The sequence below is a fragment of the Pithys albifrons genome, chromosome 8 (genome assembly GCF_047495875.1).
Source record: "Pithys albifrons albifrons isolate INPA30051 chromosome 8, PitAlb_v1, whole genome shotgun sequence".
Lineage (NCBI taxonomy): Eukaryota > Metazoa > Chordata > Aves > Passeriformes > Thamnophilidae > Pithys > Pithys albifrons.
In genome coordinates, this window is record NC_092465.1 from 27,674,754 (window position 1) to 27,692,414 (window position 17,661).

Genomic DNA, 17,661 nt, shown 5'->3' on the forward strand with positions numbered 1-17,661 from the left:
GTCCCTGCTGTCAGGTATCTGCCAGTGTCCAGCCCCCTCCTGCTCCCCCGCCTTCCCCAGTTCCCACAGCTGTGTGTGCAGCCTGCCATGGCAGGGAAGCACCTGATGCCTCTGTCTGCCTGCTGGAATGACCACTCCCTGCACAGTTTACTCGCCTTTTTCAATGAGAGAGAGCAAATGTAACTTAAGTTTTAAAAAATTTCTTTTCAACTTAAAAAATAAAATCTGAAGAATTCTGCAAAGACATCTGGGAAGCAACATAAAGAAAGGCTGAGCCCTAATTCCTTGTCTTCCTCCAAGCAAGTAAGAGATTCTGTGCTCATTTGCTCTCAAATATTCCAATTATCCCTCTATCCAAAAATCACACGCACAGGTATCTGGACATGAGAAGTGCATGCTCCGTAGTGAGTTTTCCAGGTTTAGAATATGTGAAGCTTTATGAAGAAATTACTTATGTTTTCCAAGATTGAGACACCTCATATACTTTTTTTATTCAAGTTAATTGCATAGGAAGCCAATTGTTTGAGATCCACATACTGCAGAACCAGACAGTTAAACAACAATGCAAAAAGCAGCCAGACTTAAATTTGTTCATTGAATTCTTTGCCTCCCTTAATAACCTTTCTGTGATTCTGCTCATGTCCAACGTCCTTGGGTAGCCTGTGAACTTTCATCTGTGTCATTCTGTTGCAAGAAGGCAAATTTCTTTCAGGAAGACAATTGCTTTCTTACAGATACAAAGTTTCAGAAATTTCTCTCATAGTAAGATAATTGCTTTCTTACAAAGTTTGAGAGAAGTCAAACAGCCATTTAAACAGCTGAAATGCATTCAGCACATTCAAGGCCATTCCCCATGGCCATTTGCCAGTCTATACTGAAGTGCAAAACATTTATTCTCCTTCTCCCTCATTTTTTCCTCTTTTAAACCTTTTTGACCATATTGGATATTAAAATTCCATCTATAAAAGTATTTTTATAGAATTAAGAAAAGAAATCTGATGGAATTAGTACATGGCTGTAGAGCACTGGAACTTAGAAATGGAATCTTCTCGTTAAGTGTGACCAAAATTTTGGCATATCATCATCTTCCTGAGGAAATATAAACAGTCCCAATGTTACAAAGTATAACCAGAATTTCCATAACAGTTTCTAAACACACTATTGAAACTATTTTTACAAGCAGATACTTCAGAGAACATTACCATTACACATCTTGCACTGGAAGAATCAAATGGCAGATATGGAACAACAGATCAATGTGTTCTTTCTTTCTTGAGAAAGATTTTTTTTCCTGGACACTTCAGAAGTCTGCCTAAAGCAACCACACTGAAGAATGTGGAGAGAAGAAAGATGACAATTCCAGAAATATGAGTAAGCAACAAGCACAAGAAATAAACTGCAATCCAGAAGAATCATAAACATTCTATATATGTTCTATTGGAAAGGAAATAGCTGCTTCCCAGAAATTTTTTGGGAAAAAAAAAACAAAATTAAAAAAATACTAATTTCTAATCTTCTCTTTCAACTTGCAGTCTTTCATTTAATTTCTTGTTCACCTTAGTTATACTATCACATCTTATTTCACATTACAACAGATTTAAATTTCAATGTTCCTGCTAGGATTATGTCACATTTGTAAATGATGACATGTTCATTACTTTTATCTATTGAATTTAAAAAAAAAAGTTACACACGTTCACAGTAGTTATCTTTCCTTGATATCAGCATAGAGTTATTTCCACTGAAGCAGTTGGGGTTGGCCAAACACACAACCAGCAGGAGGGAGATACAGGTTCTTCTTCCCCACACAGGAGGCAGATCAAGATTTCAACCTAACCTGCATCACAATCACACTCCAGTGTATTTGCTCTGACCCTGTTCAGATTAACCTCATCAAATAAAATTCTGTCACAACAGAAACTGGAGCAGGTGCGACACAAATGCACAGCAGTTTTCTTTCAGGAAACTTGCAATAAAAGCTCAGCAATCAGCACACTCTCCTTAGCAGACAAAGCCACACCAGGAGCACACTGAGCAGCATCAGTTCATCCTCTCACACACATCACCAGCCACCTGAGCCTTTTCAGGTCCCCTGTGCCTGCACCCATCTCACCCACAGCAAGGGACTTGCTTTCAAGAGTGAATTTCATCCTCGTAAAGAGAAAGAAACATTACCACGTGTGATCAGATTCGTGTCCACACAGGTCAGCGTTTCAACGTTTTGATGCAGAGAGTTCCCTCCTGGGAGTTCCCTCCTCCCACTGAGGAGGCAGAGAAGAGAAGCAGCAGCATCAGGCGCTCTGTACTACCGGAGTCTTTCAGGCCACAGCAGGCCCAGCTGAAGCAGAAGAGGACAGAGCAGCTGCAGCCAAGTGAGAACTCCGCAGAAGGTGTGCCCAGACTGTTCTGTCTATTAAAATGCAGACCAAGCAGATGGAAATACCCATTCAGGGAAAGGAGAAGCAGCTTCATTCTCATGTACTTTCTTTAAATTTTTTTTAGAAAACACTTATTTTACAAGGTGCCTAATCTTTTACCTGGCTAACTGACCTACAAGGAACAGGAAAGTTAAGACCTAAGTTATTAAACACTTGAAAGGCACCTAAGGTACTTTCTCTATAGGCTTGAATGCTACAATTTAAGGTCCAGGACCACAGTGCTGTGTTAAAGAATGATTGCTGGGTATCTTGGGCCACCTCACCCAAAATGCCAAGCAGTTCCTCCCACACAGATGTGCAGGCCCATGGCTGACTGTCTGTCCTCTCTCCAAGGGCAGCTCCAGCTCTGCCTTTGCCTTTCAAGGGACAGTTGCCTATCAGTGCCCCCACACCAGCAATGGGGCAGTGGGGCACAGTTGGCACACAAGAGGAATTGGCTCTGGTCTGGATCCCCATTTGGGAGGAAGGCAAAGAAAACAGTTTTGTTTTTATTCAGATTTCAATAGCAGCTGTCGGAAAGCTGCTCAGCAGTTTGGAATGTCAGCAGCAGTCCCTTTGGAGCTGGATTAGAGGGAGATGGAGGCAGCCAAGAGAACTGAGCAGATAGCTGTGTAACCATGGGGGGAAACTTACTGCATATTCACAAAGAACCATAGTCTGTCACATACAGCTTACTCTCAAATCTTGCAAGCAAGGCCTATACTAAACCTTTCCTTTAGGCTTCTCTAATCTGCTTTCACTAAATACCTGTATAAGATATGTTTTGGTACAACAACTCTAAAAATACATCTGCCAGTCTTACTGGAGGGGAAGCTACAATGTCTGCAAGCCAACAAAAATAACAATTTTTCATTCTACTCAAAGTTCAGGAAAATTATTCATGTTTGCCAAGTAAAAAAACCGACAAAACTGATGGGAACGGAAAATATTTTCATGCTGAAAGAGGATATTACAAACAATGGAGACTCAAAGTCAAATATCTCATTATCCTTTTTAAAGGAACTTTCTGAAATACAACACCCAATTTTTGCAAGAGTGATGTAAACCTTTAAACAATACTACTCCAAAGACTTTGTCATCTAACTTTTATATCATTGTTTCTCTAGAAATACTGATGGAGCTGACCCACCCGATGCATACACATTTGTTTGGGAATTTATTTTGGCCTCCTGGCTTTAATTTTCAGTCCTTCTGGCAGTACTGAAAAAAAAGCTGAAAATCTCAGGCCTACTTTTATTTCAGGAGTTACTCCAGAAGTTCAGAAGACAGAAATTCAATGAAGAAATGACGCGAAGATAAGCAAGTCTGATGATTCTCAGATTTAAGCCCAGAAAATGAGTTAAGAAAAATAATCATGAAAAAAAAAATTGCCTGTAACACCTGTACTCAAAATTACTTTTTGACATTTCCATTATTCTTCAGAAGAGAGGGAAGGTAGAGCAGCTTTTCCATGACAACAACCTAAGGAGATTACCTTAGTGTTAAGGCAAACAGCAACCAGAAGTACCTGCAGAAGGATTGTTATTTTCAGGCCATTTGGCTTGTTCAGCCTGGAGAAGAGGAGCCTGAGGGGAGACCTAATCACAGTCTGCAATTTCCTCATCAGTGGAAAAGGAGAAGCATGCACTGAACTCTTCTCTGTGGGGACCAGTGACAGGACTCAACGAAGCAGCATGAAGTGAGACAGGCAGGTTTAGGTTGGGTATCAGGAAAAGGTTTGTTCCCCAGAGGGTGGTTGGGCACTGGAAGAGGCTCCCCCAGGACTGACAGAGTTCAAGGTGTATTTGGACAATGCTCTCAGGCACACGGTGCAACTCCTGGGGAGGGTCCTGTGCTGGGACAGCAGCTGGACTTCCATGATCCTTGTGTGTCCCTTCCAACTCAGGACATTCTGTGATTCTGTATAAACCATCACCCCCCCTCCTCTACCTGAGATAGTCTGAAAAACCCAACAGTTCTGTACTGAAATGTGGTAACATCGTTAACGTTTGCCACCAAAGGTTCTGCAAGAGGAAAGAAGGAGGGGTGTTCAACCTGCAAGACCACATGGCCCCATCTAAGATGCTACAAACATTTCCAAATGCTTCCCAGGCACAGGAATAACCTCCTGCAGAAGAGAGGGAAAGCCAGCTAATGAAGGCATCAGCCACACCCAGTGTCGGGATGACTCAAACCAACCATGGCTTCAAAAGTTTCAACACAGCTACAGAGAGGAAACACTTCACTCTGCTCTTGGTCCAGTGGCCAACAGGCTTGTTCTGCACCACCTGCAGAATCTGTTGCTCCAAAGCAAGAAAAGATCTCTGAAGTCTCTGGACTTTCAAATGAGAACATGCACTCATTTAAGAAATGCCAATTGAAATCTAGCAGAAACCAAATGAAAACTTCATACTTATAGAAATTAATTTTTCTTCTTGAAAGTAGGTTATGAAACAGTTATCTGAGTAAGTTTACACATAAAGACATTACATCCCACTGTTCTACTTTACACATTGCTAAGTTTGGCAGGAGAACAGGCAACTGGAAAACTGAAGGAACAGAAATAAAATCCTGTTAGGGTTTAGTCACTAGAAAATTGAAAGAAAACAAATAGTCAATTCTCAACATATCCTAATAAAATTCTGGGAATCTGATCCCTCATGAAGTCCTGATTCTTTCAGCATTGAAAAGACCAGTCAGCAAAGTGAAAATACTTTTTAAAGTGTTTGGTTAAGAATTTTATAATCTGAAGCCACACTCTTCAAACACATATTTTAAAATACTCATTTGAGTTGCTTTTTCTAGACTGAAAGAAAATGAGGGTCAGAAATAGGCTTGGATTGAGTAGATTAAACTGAATTTTCTTGTAAAATTTCCCATAAATCCTCTAAAAAAAGTTATTGTAAAATTTAGATGTGATTGTCTCACATGCAACAAATACAGAACTAGTGCTCCTTAAATCTGTATCACTGCTTCACACAAAAGCACAAATAGAAACACCATCTCTAAGTCTCACAATAACAGAAGGTCTTGTAGAGCATGTTTTAAAATGTGAAATATGTAGTGTTCAGCATTGCACTAAAATCAGAAAAGGATAATAGCTGACACAGTTAATAACATCTACTGGGGCATAATTTCCTTAAGCTGCTCAGGGGAAAGACAAAATCCAAACAACTGGAAAAGTGCTAATTCATAATAACTGAGTCACCACACTGTAGTCTGTGTCTTGTACTGAATCCAATAGCTCATATTTTACAGCATCTTTAGTTCATAGTCGACTTCCAATTCATTATTTCCCAAAGTCACCAGCAAAAGTGAGAACAACATCTGAGTTCCCAATGGAAAAATAAACCAACATGTGACCTCCAGCCCTACTGTCCTTTAAGGCTCCCACAAATTCATTTTTCTCTCTTCCAGAGGTCAACCACATTTTGCATTTCCAAGTGAATGCACTGCACTACAGCCTTAGACAGCAGCACTTCAGTCTTGGCACAGGGAGAGAATTTGTTCTGTACTTTGCATACTCTTAAGCCCCACTAGTGCCAGAAAATGTGCCAGGAAGAAAAGGGAAAAAAGTAACATAAACACTCTTATCACACAGTGTTTGACAATGGCTGTACTTGGTCTCACGAAAGGGAACTCATGCTGAGGGATGGAGAAGAGGTTTGAACAGATTGTGTTCTATACTGGATTATGAAATATTTTCTGTGAGAAACACCAACAGTTTCTACTTCATTAAGTCCCTAATTCTAACTCATCTGTAACATACTTTAAGTTGCATTCAACTTGTGAAGCAACTCACTCTCCCACTTCACTGCATGTCCCAATCAGTTCAAGTTAGGCCAGCACTTCAAGTTTTTTGAGACAAGAAAACACAGTTACTCTGTTTGCCTACAGAAATATCCTGAGGTCAATTTAAACATTTCATTCTTTGAAAACATCTTACTGGACTTAACAAAAAACATGAACTTTTTTCTAGCTGTTTAGAATGTGATCAAAACTTTATCAACATGGTTCAGTCATTTTGCAGATCTGCATCTCTTTTCAAATCCAGATGCCACAGGACATTCAGCAGATGAACTGTTTGATGTTTATTTAGCTCTCCTATGGGCAAATATTTACAGTATTTTATTGCAGTGGTCTTCAAAACAGACTAATTTCACTTTACTATTATAAAGTGTTTAAAATCCTGCTAAAACATACACCATCATCTGGCATGACAATGGACATGTAAGTTTCAAGGAGAACAGAATTAAAAGCTCCTACTATGAGTTTTAAGAGAAAATCCATCTCTAACACCTTGGGTTTGGGACATTTTGGAGCTGTTTGAAAGCCTATCACGCTGGTATGGTTCAATGCAGATGTGATTTCTGATGCATCACAGAGGGAAAAAAAGGGGTGGGAAACTAGATCTAGCTAATTATTTTTCATCCCGTGGTCTTCTAAAAATAAAATCCCTGGGGTTACCAGGCAAATACTAGTTCCAGGAAAATACTCCAGGGCATACAAAGAATTCTTTTTAATTGTTTCATCTTCAAGGAAATCACATGCTTACAACTGACACCTCTGAGACAGCAAAACTGTATTTGGGACATAAAAGTGGATATGAGGATGGTATCATTTCCAAACCCTGAGGAAGCCATGACTTCATTTTTCATATAGTCATACAATGGCTTGAGTTGGAAGGGCCCTTAAAGATCATCTGGTTCCAACCGCCCTGACGCCTTTCAATAGACCAGGTTGTGCAGAGCCACATCCAGCCTGGCCTGGAACACCTCGTGGGATGGGACATCGACAGCTTCTCTGGGCACTCTGAAAGCTTTGGAACTGCTCTGCTGGCTGGCTGCAATTTCACAGGACCTTTTCTGGCAACAAAGGTGAGACTGAGCGCAGGTTCTGCACCTTTTCTACTGCAGTTAGAAATACAGATCCAGTACACCAAAAAGGAGGGCACTTGGGAATCTCACAGTTGGAATCTTGATATTGCCAAAGAAACACACACAACACCCGCCCAGGTTAGGCCAGAATGCAGCCCTTTCCTGCATTTGCTGATGAGATTGGTCAATCTCTGCCTCAACTTGCAATTAACTTCTTGCAGCAAAACCAACACAAACCCTCTTTGGGTTCCAGTGAGCCCCAGGCCATGCAGAACTACACTGCAGGACACAGTTCAAACATTTATTTAATTTATGCAGACTTTAGCTGTTTTTGCATTGCTGATCCTGCCATTTCTGACAGCACAGCAGTGGAGTTTGGAAGTTATTTCACCGGGGTCATGGCTCTTAGAAGAGATCCATGGCACCATAGAAGGTGCTATGAAAGGAAAGGACAGACAGCAATGCAGCTGAAGACACATTTGTGAAACTGTGGGTTTTGAACAGCAGCATTTGATGCTGTCCAGAGATTGCAGCTTAAGACCAAAATTAACATGTACAGTGACTTCTGAAGTAAGGGGCCTGCCACTTTCTACTGTGTGGATGGATATTGGTGACTTGGGATGGCAACTGCTACACACCTCAGGAAAACACGGCCATTTATCCCACTCTTACAGCAAGGACAGCCCCTGGCAGTTTTATTTTAAGAAATTTATTGGAACTTAGCAAAGAGATCCCACAAACCTGAAGGTCAACTTTATGGGCTGAAGACATGGCTTACAACTTGAACCAAGTGTCACTACAAAAAGATCATTTTCTGTGCGAGGAAAAGGAATTGTTCCATAGAAGCTGCAGGAACATGCTGCTAAATAACCTCTTAATGGGGATTGAATATTTCCAATTCACAAAAGAGTGAGAATGTTTTTAAAAAAACCAACCCCCCGAAAACAACCCTAGACTGAACTGCTCTATTTAATGAGAAAATAGAAACAAAAACTTCATCTCAAGAGAGAAGTAACTCAATTATCTGACTGCTCAGCTTAGTCTGTGGCTTCCCAGATGATGTTAACTGTTTCCATTGCAGCAAATACAGGTAATTTTGTAAAACTGCAAATGTAAACCAAATTCTACTGTAGCCCTTCCTCTACTCCACACAGCACTTGAATGCCTCTTGCAGCTGAGCTGTGCTTCTATGAATTCTGGATACAGTGAATATTTTGAAGACATGATTTAAATCTTGCAAAAGGCACACAAAACGTTTGAGCCACACCAAAGGATGTTGCCTTTTTGTTAATTCGGCCAGTACAAGATGCTGTAGGTCAAGCTCTGCTGTAACTTGTGATTAACTTCAGATTTGGAAAGATGGAGGGCCAACAGAGCAGATTCTCATCCCCTGCCTGCCTGACACACACAGCCAGAGGAATTCCTGCTGTCACCTGCTGTCAGGAAACACAGAAACCTCCCTCAGAGCCACTTCCATCCCCAGTGAAATTAGTGTTTGCAGAGGAACAGGGTTTCAGTGGGCAGCTACACATCTGTAGCTGGAAAAGGCATCCACAACAAACTGTGTAGCTCCTGAATCAACAGCTTAATCACAGCAGTTACACACCCATGCTTGTAAGTGCAGGAATTAATGAACAGTGTTCTACTTTGCTTGCAGTAATTAGGTTTTAATCTACTACTGAATTTTTCCTTTACTACAAGCAATGTCACCACAATGTGAAATTGCTGTTCATCACAGACAAGTTCCTACATGAGTACAAGCACCAGTTACAGGGCCATGGCCTGGGTTATGCAAAATGGCTCTGCAAACAGACAGCGCAGGAGGAGGAAAATCAGGCTTGTTTGGCAGGAGTAAGGCTTGAAAAAAAGGGCGCATGCAGTGGTGATGAAGCCAGCCTTTTCAAGGGTGGGAGAACATCACCTGAATTTGCTCCTCTGGCATAATTCCAAGTTAAGTCTGCACTGCACAGCACTTAATCAATACATGTCTGGCAGCTGGAAAGTGCCTCTGTTAGTGCTTTATACAGAAAACATAGTATAAGACAGTAGCATTTGAAAAGTTTCAAAGTGTGGGTGGGACAAGCATCTTATACCATTTCCAAACCCTGAGTGAAGAGCCAAGAGGAGGCAAGAAGACAACAAGAGAATATGACAAGAAGCTTTGGCCCACAACTTCTGTACTAATTTGCTATGCAGTCAGACCCAACTATAAGAAAAAACAGAGACAGCTGAAAAATCCTTCTAGCCAGTCTCCTGTCTGGTTATCTCTCACAATTTGAAGAAACAAAACAAGAAGCTGTCTAAGAGCATTTTTATTCACCAGTTAATGAAAACAGTGAATCAAGAATCAGAAGACTGTCTTAGCTTACCCCAGTTACTCTTTCAGTTCTCTTTGTCTTCATAAGATTATCTTCATCAGCTTCTTACTGTGTCTGGCAGTTTACCTGTATGTAACATAAAGCGTGAAGATATTTTAATCACCAGATATATTTACAGTAAAACCATCCTTACATGCACAAACCCATGGAAACTAGCTTTGTATTCAGTGGTGAAGAAACAGTTTGATGGAGAATGTGGTCACAGCCTATTTCATAATCAGGTCCTGTTCACCTGGAGGGAGACAGGCAAACACCCGTAGACAACTGAACAGGTGAAAAGGAGTAAGCTGTGAGAAAGCATCAAATACAGGGAAGCCCCTTGTGCTCTGCTCCAGACTCCAACAGCTGCAGAGTCTGCTTTTACATTTCAGCCAAGCAATTTCTGAGTCAGGCACACATTGCCCCATGGACTCTGGCTGGAAATGACACTGCTGGGAACTCAAATCTGATGTCACATTATCAGCTCATGCTTTTCCACCAATGGAAAAGCACAAGACAGCTCTGCTTTGAGGGGTACACGCTAGTAATCCATCAATTCTTCAAGATTCCTCTTGAGGAATATCTTTTCCAAGGGAAATCACCTCTCCGTTCTGGAATAAAATATAGTTGACAATGATTTTCCAGAAGGGGAATTGCTCCAAGCCTTTTAGACAAATTAGATTTAAATTTAATATAAAGGCTTGCAAGAAACCTGAAGAAACTGTAATTTATCCAGTTCACCACTTCTGGTTTAAGGGAGTTCTGGCTCCAAATCCTGAGTGAAGAGAAACATGTAGAACTTGAGACTACAACAATCTAAGCCTAAGTGCCTTCCCAGTGCATTCCACTGAAAGCAGGATGAACCTACCAGCAAGAATCCAGGGCTTGTTCCTCACGCCTGTTCTCATACCTTCACTCCCAGGGGAACACCTGCTGAATCCTGCTGTTCCCCAAACTCAGGACTTGGGCATCTCCCCCCATAAGTGGAATTGTAGAGTGCTCAGAAACCGACCAAACCCACTGCAGATGAAGACAGGAAAAGGAGTTTTCAAGACTGTTCCGAGGATGCACCAGAGGAATAAGGGTATGGATTAAACAAAGATTTCCACCCTGAGGAATTTCCTCCAAAAGGTCAAAAGTGCATATTTTATTTGAAATAAATGCCTATTACCCTCAGGGTAAATGCTGTCAGAACACAAAAACCCCCTTAGTACTGAAAATAAATCCAAGATTAGCCCATAGCTCAAAGTGACAACTTTTTATTTTAGGCAAAAAACCAAAAAACCAACAAAAAAAGGCCAAAAACATTCCTCTATTGCAGTTTGTAAAGTTTTCACTGTTTTCAGTAGAAACAGTTCACAAGTCAGAACGCAATATCAAATAACATTGTGCAAAATTGTACTGGCATAACTACACATAGCAAAAAGACTAGTGTAAGTCAAGAATTCCATTGAAATTAGTTGAGCTGCTCCAGTTTTACAACAGTGTCTATCACCTTGGAATAGGCCCTTTTTGCAGAATATCCCTGGAATTCCTCTTGCTTAAAAAAATCGCTTTACATGCAACAAGTAACCCATCAATACAACATATGCAAGAACACCCCCACAAGTTATCACAGTGTAACAGAGGAAAACATATCAGCCAGTTTCATACAAAGGCAAATCTAATGGCAGTTTTAAACATCCCTTGACTGCTACCCTCAAAAATTGCACATTTCAATAAATGAAATTATTTAGAATGAAGCCAAGCTGTATTCTTAACTATCAGTACACTGACAATTAGGATGGACAATGTGTTCAGAAGGGGTGTGTTTTCTCTTGTTTTTTAGCTTATTAGATTTTCCAAAGAGTTGTTTCAAAAGAAGCTTGTGTAAGAAATGTTAACTTGCCATGTTATCAGGCCCCTTCTGCTATTCAGACAGACCTGCCAACACTACAGAAGTCCCTGTAGTCAAACACAAATCCCACTGTAGAACTATTAAACACAGACTATTCCTTCTGTATTTACCAATGACATGCAATGAAATCGAGCAAGCAGTAACAGGACTCCACTTACATTTGGAGCATTCAGAAAGAGACTGTTGTGGTTGAGTGGGGGTACAGGACCTGAATTTCACAACACAGTTAACATTCCCTCCCCACCTGACTTGACTTGCAAAGTAACACTTTCAAAACAATGCATCCAGGTCACTCTTTGTATCAACAAAACGCTAAGAGCAGAAATGATTTTCAGAGTTGCTGAACACTCACAAATAACATCAAGAAAATACACAGGTACATCTCGCAATGAGTGGTCATTTTGTTTTCCTGTATATCCATATTTAGAAAAATAATTCCAAAAGAACTCTGTGATTACAATAAAACCAATTGTTCCCCAGTGCTTTTCACCTCCCCAAAGGTTTTCACCTAAGGGAAGGGCATACCTTCTATTGCCTTTTCTAAGAGCAAGCATTTTTGTTTTAATACATATCAGCCTGGTTCAGGTCTAAGCCACAACAACATCTTTTAGCTATGACATCTGATGAAGGACATACACTTAAACTATGGAATTATAGGAGGACACAACAGTCCCGATATCCTCAAGTGTTTGGGTGCTTTGATGTCTTTTTTGCAGGCTGTATTAATCTCATGAGAACAAGTAAGAACAACGCAGGAGCTTTGCTTTGGAGATACGTGTAAGCATGCATCAGTTCTGGAGGAGAACAAGTCTGCAAGTCTGTACACAGGAAAGTAATAAAAGGTTCTCAAAAATACCAACCCTGCCTCAATCCATACAGACAAAAGCAGCAGAGCTGTGCAGACTGTATGTGTGCGTGCACACAATGAGTCAAATGAAAATCAAGACACCCAGGAAGCCACTCTGCAGAAATTATCTCTGTAACTGAAAGTTTCTGGTGACTTCCTATGCATCCTCTGTCACCCCGGCCCAGCTTCAGGGAGAAGCTGTCAGGAATTCAGCAAGAAAACATTCAGCAAGGAAATATGGACATCACTGACACAGTTACTGGGAAGACATCAGTTCGCATTTCCAAGACAGCAGGGAGAGAACAGATAAAACTTCAGCAAGGAATTATTGCTGAACCACTGATTCTATTAAACTCAATAAGCAACAAGGAGTTTGGCCTCAGGCAGAAGAAAGGTTAATGGACTTTGTTTTGCTTCTTCCCAAAAGGCTCAGCTTCAGTGTTTTCCAACAGTCTCAGACTCTGAATTCCAGGAAATTGTATTTTAGAACAAATCAAAAAATAGCCCTGAGACTAAACATACTTTTTAAGAGCTGCTATTGCTTTATGTAAGTCAAACACAGCAATCATTTTCTTCCACAGTATGCAATATTTAATTTTCACCGCCTTTTTATTTCACCTGGGATATCTACCTGACACCAACAATCTCTTCCCAAGACATATGTATTCAAGCATCATCTGCAACCTTTCCAAGAACTCAAATGCTACAGGACTATGGCATCAAGCAAGTAAAGAACAGCTGATGCAGGTCAAACTTCAACACAGTCCTTTTCCCTCATGCCTTGAGTTTTTGACAAAAGGATTACAATAATCACAGCTGTCACCATGGTCTTCATTACAATGAACTCCTTCCTTGTGACTTAAGTAAAATTTACAGCTGGACTAACATCATTTAGGATATCTCAAAATCAACTACCACTATTACTGAACCCTGCCACCAGCCTTAAATGCGGCTGGAAGTGTCAAATACCAAGAAAACAAGAATATTAAGTGTGTCAAGTTGTGCATAAAAATAGACCTTTACTTTTTCTTAAGCTGAGAAGTAGGCAATCAAGGAACTGATTAGGTCTATGCATAGTTTGGATTTTAAGTATGCCAAAACAATTTGAACTTTCAGTAGAACTGTGCTTGAGCCATGCAAGGTCAGCTCCCCAAAAAAGTGGATATCCCATTTTATACATAAAAGAATTTTTTAAAAGCTCCATGCACTCTCAAAGCTATGTGGAAATCGATTTAAATACTTGATCTAACAGCTATGCTATGGCACAAGGCAGCATATAAAAAGTTTAAGGCTCACTTTTGTCTGCACACATGTCAAAGCTGGTCCCAGAACAAGAGCTGTCACATTTTCTTCATACTGAGTCTTTAGTGTGGATTCATAATAAAGTCCAGTTGCCAAGCCATAGCAGAGTTGTCCTGAACATGTTGTCACGAATGCAGTTTATTTTGTTTTTGTGAGTTTTTTTACAAAAAGCAAAACTTCACACATGTCATTTGGTTTTTATCAGAGCAGCTCACTAATTTGTACAGTACATTGTCCAATAACATACAAGGTAAACTACCAAAGAGATACTTGAAGTACTACAACAACAGGTGCAAAGGAAAGTCCTACGGTACAAAAGCCACTGCTATTTGGGAGAGTCACACTGTGATGAAAACAAATATCAAAATGCAGTTTTGGTGAAGTTAGTTAAGTGTCAAGGCTGTAGTAAAGGCTATTTGTTAACTTTAGCCCTTTGGTTCTTAACCATTCAGTTAAGATCTCCTAACAAAGCACTAGGCAGTTTGGCAATGATGGAGAAGTTCGTTACATGCTACTCTTATAGAAATAGAAAACAGACTTAGAAGCACTTCCTGCACCTGAATATGATCTGGATCAGGTTTAAAAACTTACCTAAAGGAGTAAATTTTAGACTTCAAATTGCACTGTAGTGTTTTAGAAGAAACTAATTAATATCCAAAACACCCACAAAAGAAACATCAACTGGCAAAATTACACATATGTGATGCACAAAGCCACTTACTTTAAAACACTGTTCCCTCAAGAACTTCAGATAACTGACCATATCAGTGCAAATCAGAACTGTTACTTCAAAACAATCATTTTTCAAGGAGAAGATAAGGAGTAAGCAAAACTGTTTGTTTACTAATTTAACAGGTGTAATATTTTAATACTTCCTGGTACATTTTTCACTTACTGATTTTTTGCATCATGTTGTAAGAATGGGTTCATTATACTATAAACACAGGATTTTCACATTCTAGTATGTTTTACATTTACTTGCTGAGTAAAGTACATTGCTATCATAGGTACTTACAGAGGATTTAAAAGAACAGCAAATGTTCATTGAAACTGTGATTATTATCTGCACACACATGCAGGGGTGTTTTTTTCTCCCAAGCAAAATATTTCCAAGCAAATTTATCATATTAAGCACTGAATAAAACTGTTATATTTGCAGTGTCATCTTTAAATAGTTGCCATTATGAGGAGACCTGAGTGTGTATCTGATTAGTGGGAGATGTGTTTGTGGAAGCCAGTGAGAGCTGCTCATGTGTAACTGTCCAATATTCAGACCCAGAGACTGCCCACGGTGACAGTTTGAAATTACCAAACCTAACTCTGTAAAAATGGTACAAGGTCAACTTTGTAAGCTGGTCTGACACTGGTATTTAGGTCAATGCAGGTTTTTTGCATATCTATATTGTGTTTACTCAAACCCAAGTAATGAACTCCAGGAACACATGAGAAACCCCACTGAAGTTCCTGAACAGTTCCTGTTTGCAACTGTCTTTCCCCCATTTTCACCTTTTATTGCAATTTTGAAGGAACTGTTAACTGCTGCATTATCAGGACAGACCAAGTATCCAAAAAAAAAATCCTCTGTTTTACATGCCAACCTAAGTTGCTACTCAAAAATGGAGAATGTATCTGCTGCTGTAAACTTCTGCCTAACAGATATCATGCCTGACAAACCATACCTTCAACAGACACACAAACACCACTATGGCAAAAGGGAGGAAACCATGCACAGGTATTTCAGTACTATGTGGCCAGGGTCTATAATACAGTGGTGAGTCATGTCAGAGCAAATTTGTACCAAGAGTGATTAATGATTCAGGCTGACTAACTTCATAAGTAGCCAAGCAAGCCTGTAAGAGCCAAGTATTTTCTGAAAGAAAGAATGCCAAGTAAGAGGACAATATGTTTTCCCTACCTCTGCACAAAAACTCTATGAACAAACAGAACAATACTGGGACAAGTGCTTTAAAATGCAATTTTCCAGCCAATAAACCAACAGTAGTAGGAATTTTGTGAAGGAAGAAGTTTTAAGAATGTGACTTACCAGAAGCACAAATTTGCAATACCAAAAAAATGTACACTATATACTAACTTGTTTTTTTTGCATACTCTTCTGTTTTAAAAATTTCAAACATATTAACTTGTCTTGTTTTGTTTAGGGCTGAGGCTGTTCAGCAAGGTCACATAATTTGAGACTGCTAAAGTAATCCAGCAATCCTTTGGTCCCATCAGCTGTAAACCAGCCAAGTATAAAAGAACCTTCCCTACAAAAGAAAAAAGAAAGAGGGGGGAATCATCACCGGGAAACACCATCTGCTACGAACCAGAAAAGGCAAATCTTTGTTACAAAATACACATTTTCATACAAAAGACATCTTGCAAAACCATCTGATTGTCCCTCCCTCTGCAGATTACAATGGTAAATGGGATCAGCTGGTTGGTCTTGGGATTTTTGCTTTAACGGGAAAAAAGTCAAAGGACACACACCATCACAACAACTGGTCCTTTAAATGGCAAAGGATTATGACAGTCTTTGTTTTCACCAGTGTTTAAAAAAGCAGGAGAGAAGCAGAACCATAGTCTTCATAAGCAGAAAGTGCAACAGCAGATCAGCTGCAGCATCCTCCTGAACTTCCCAATGTGCTACCAAACTGTCAATTATACAAACAGTTTGATTATGGCAGTGCCATAACTTGTTAAAACAATGCAAATAGTGTGATCAGAAAGGTCCAGTCAACTGGTTCCACTTTTTCCCCAGTAGTTGTCCAGAAAAATGTCAAGACAATCCAAACCTATTCTTCAGCTTCCTCGATACACCCCGATGGCTGGAGCAGGGAGCTCTGTGGTATTACTGTACTTGTTCCACGAGAGATCCTGTCTTGATCTGTGTTTGTAGCCAAGGTGGCCATGGAAATGGGCTGTAACAAACCAGGCGTCATGCTGGAGGAGACAGTCAGGCTGTGTGCAGTGCCCTTAAGTGTGAGATCCTGTGTGGGCAGAAGTGGCTTGAGGATGCTGACAAGACAGAAAGCAGAGCCACTTTTCGGAATGAAATTCACTTTGTTCTTGTCAGGGCAATAGAAGGCTGGAATTTCATGCAATGGCTTTGGCCTAGAAATAAAATACACACAATAGTTTTATGGAACTATTCTGCCAATGGCAGAGATATACTGCTGAACACATCATCAGAAACAAACGGAGGTTTCAACTTAAGAGTATTTCAGCTACTCAATAATGCCTTAATGATATTCACACCGTACAGCACAGATAGTACATGTAAACAAGCAGCCTAAATTACAAGGGCAGCCTGTCTCCAAGCCTAAGGAAGGCACCAGCTCCATGTAGCAGATCACAAACCCTGTCCATGTATTAGCACATCCAATATATGATAAAGTTTTCCCAATCACCTTCTCCAGAAACTTTCACAACCCAACCAGTTCTGCCTCCCCATACAGACACTACTTACACAGCAAGCCTTGTGAAGGAAAGCTGGCATAGCAATGTCCCTAACATTGCACATCTCACAGTAGTTCAGATTGTAACGAGATCCTCTTTTCTAGACTTTTAACTGCTCTGTATATTCACATGGCTGTGGCCTGACTTTCTGTAAAATAACCCCATCTTACTTAAAAACAACATGTAGAGAGTAAAATACAGTATTCCTGAAGAGGCATTCATGACCAAGTACCTATAAACTGAGAAGAAAACATGGAACATGCATTTAGATCCTGACTTGCAGTTCTGCCATCTCAGCATAGAACTCAACCAAATCAAAGACATGCTTTATGGAAAGCAGAGCTGGAAGGGAAATTGTGGATAGCACAGGAATGCCTCCTGAGTTCATTTCTTACCCTGTAATGTAAATATGCTTAAACTGGCCAAATTCTACTTTAAGACAGAACTAGGGGAATCTGCTTTAAAGCCTCTCTTCACTGCTGGAATATAGCCTTCAGAAATTTATATT

General features: G+C 40.1%; 1 protein-coding gene across 1 annotated transcript in view; it reads right to left on the reverse strand.

Annotated features, from left to right (window-relative positions):
• Positions 1-10,894: 10,894 nt before the first annotated feature.
• FAM117B (family with sequence similarity 117 member B) overlaps positions 10,895-17,661 on the reverse strand; it is a 29,609-nt gene continuing 22,842 nt past the window's right edge. The window contains exon 8 of the mRNA XM_071562007.1: positions 10,895-16,808. Coding sequence (XP_071418108.1) covers positions 16,490-16,808 — 319 coding nt within the window. The 3' untranslated portion in view covers positions 10,895-16,489. The remainder of the gene's footprint in view (positions 16,809-17,661) is intronic.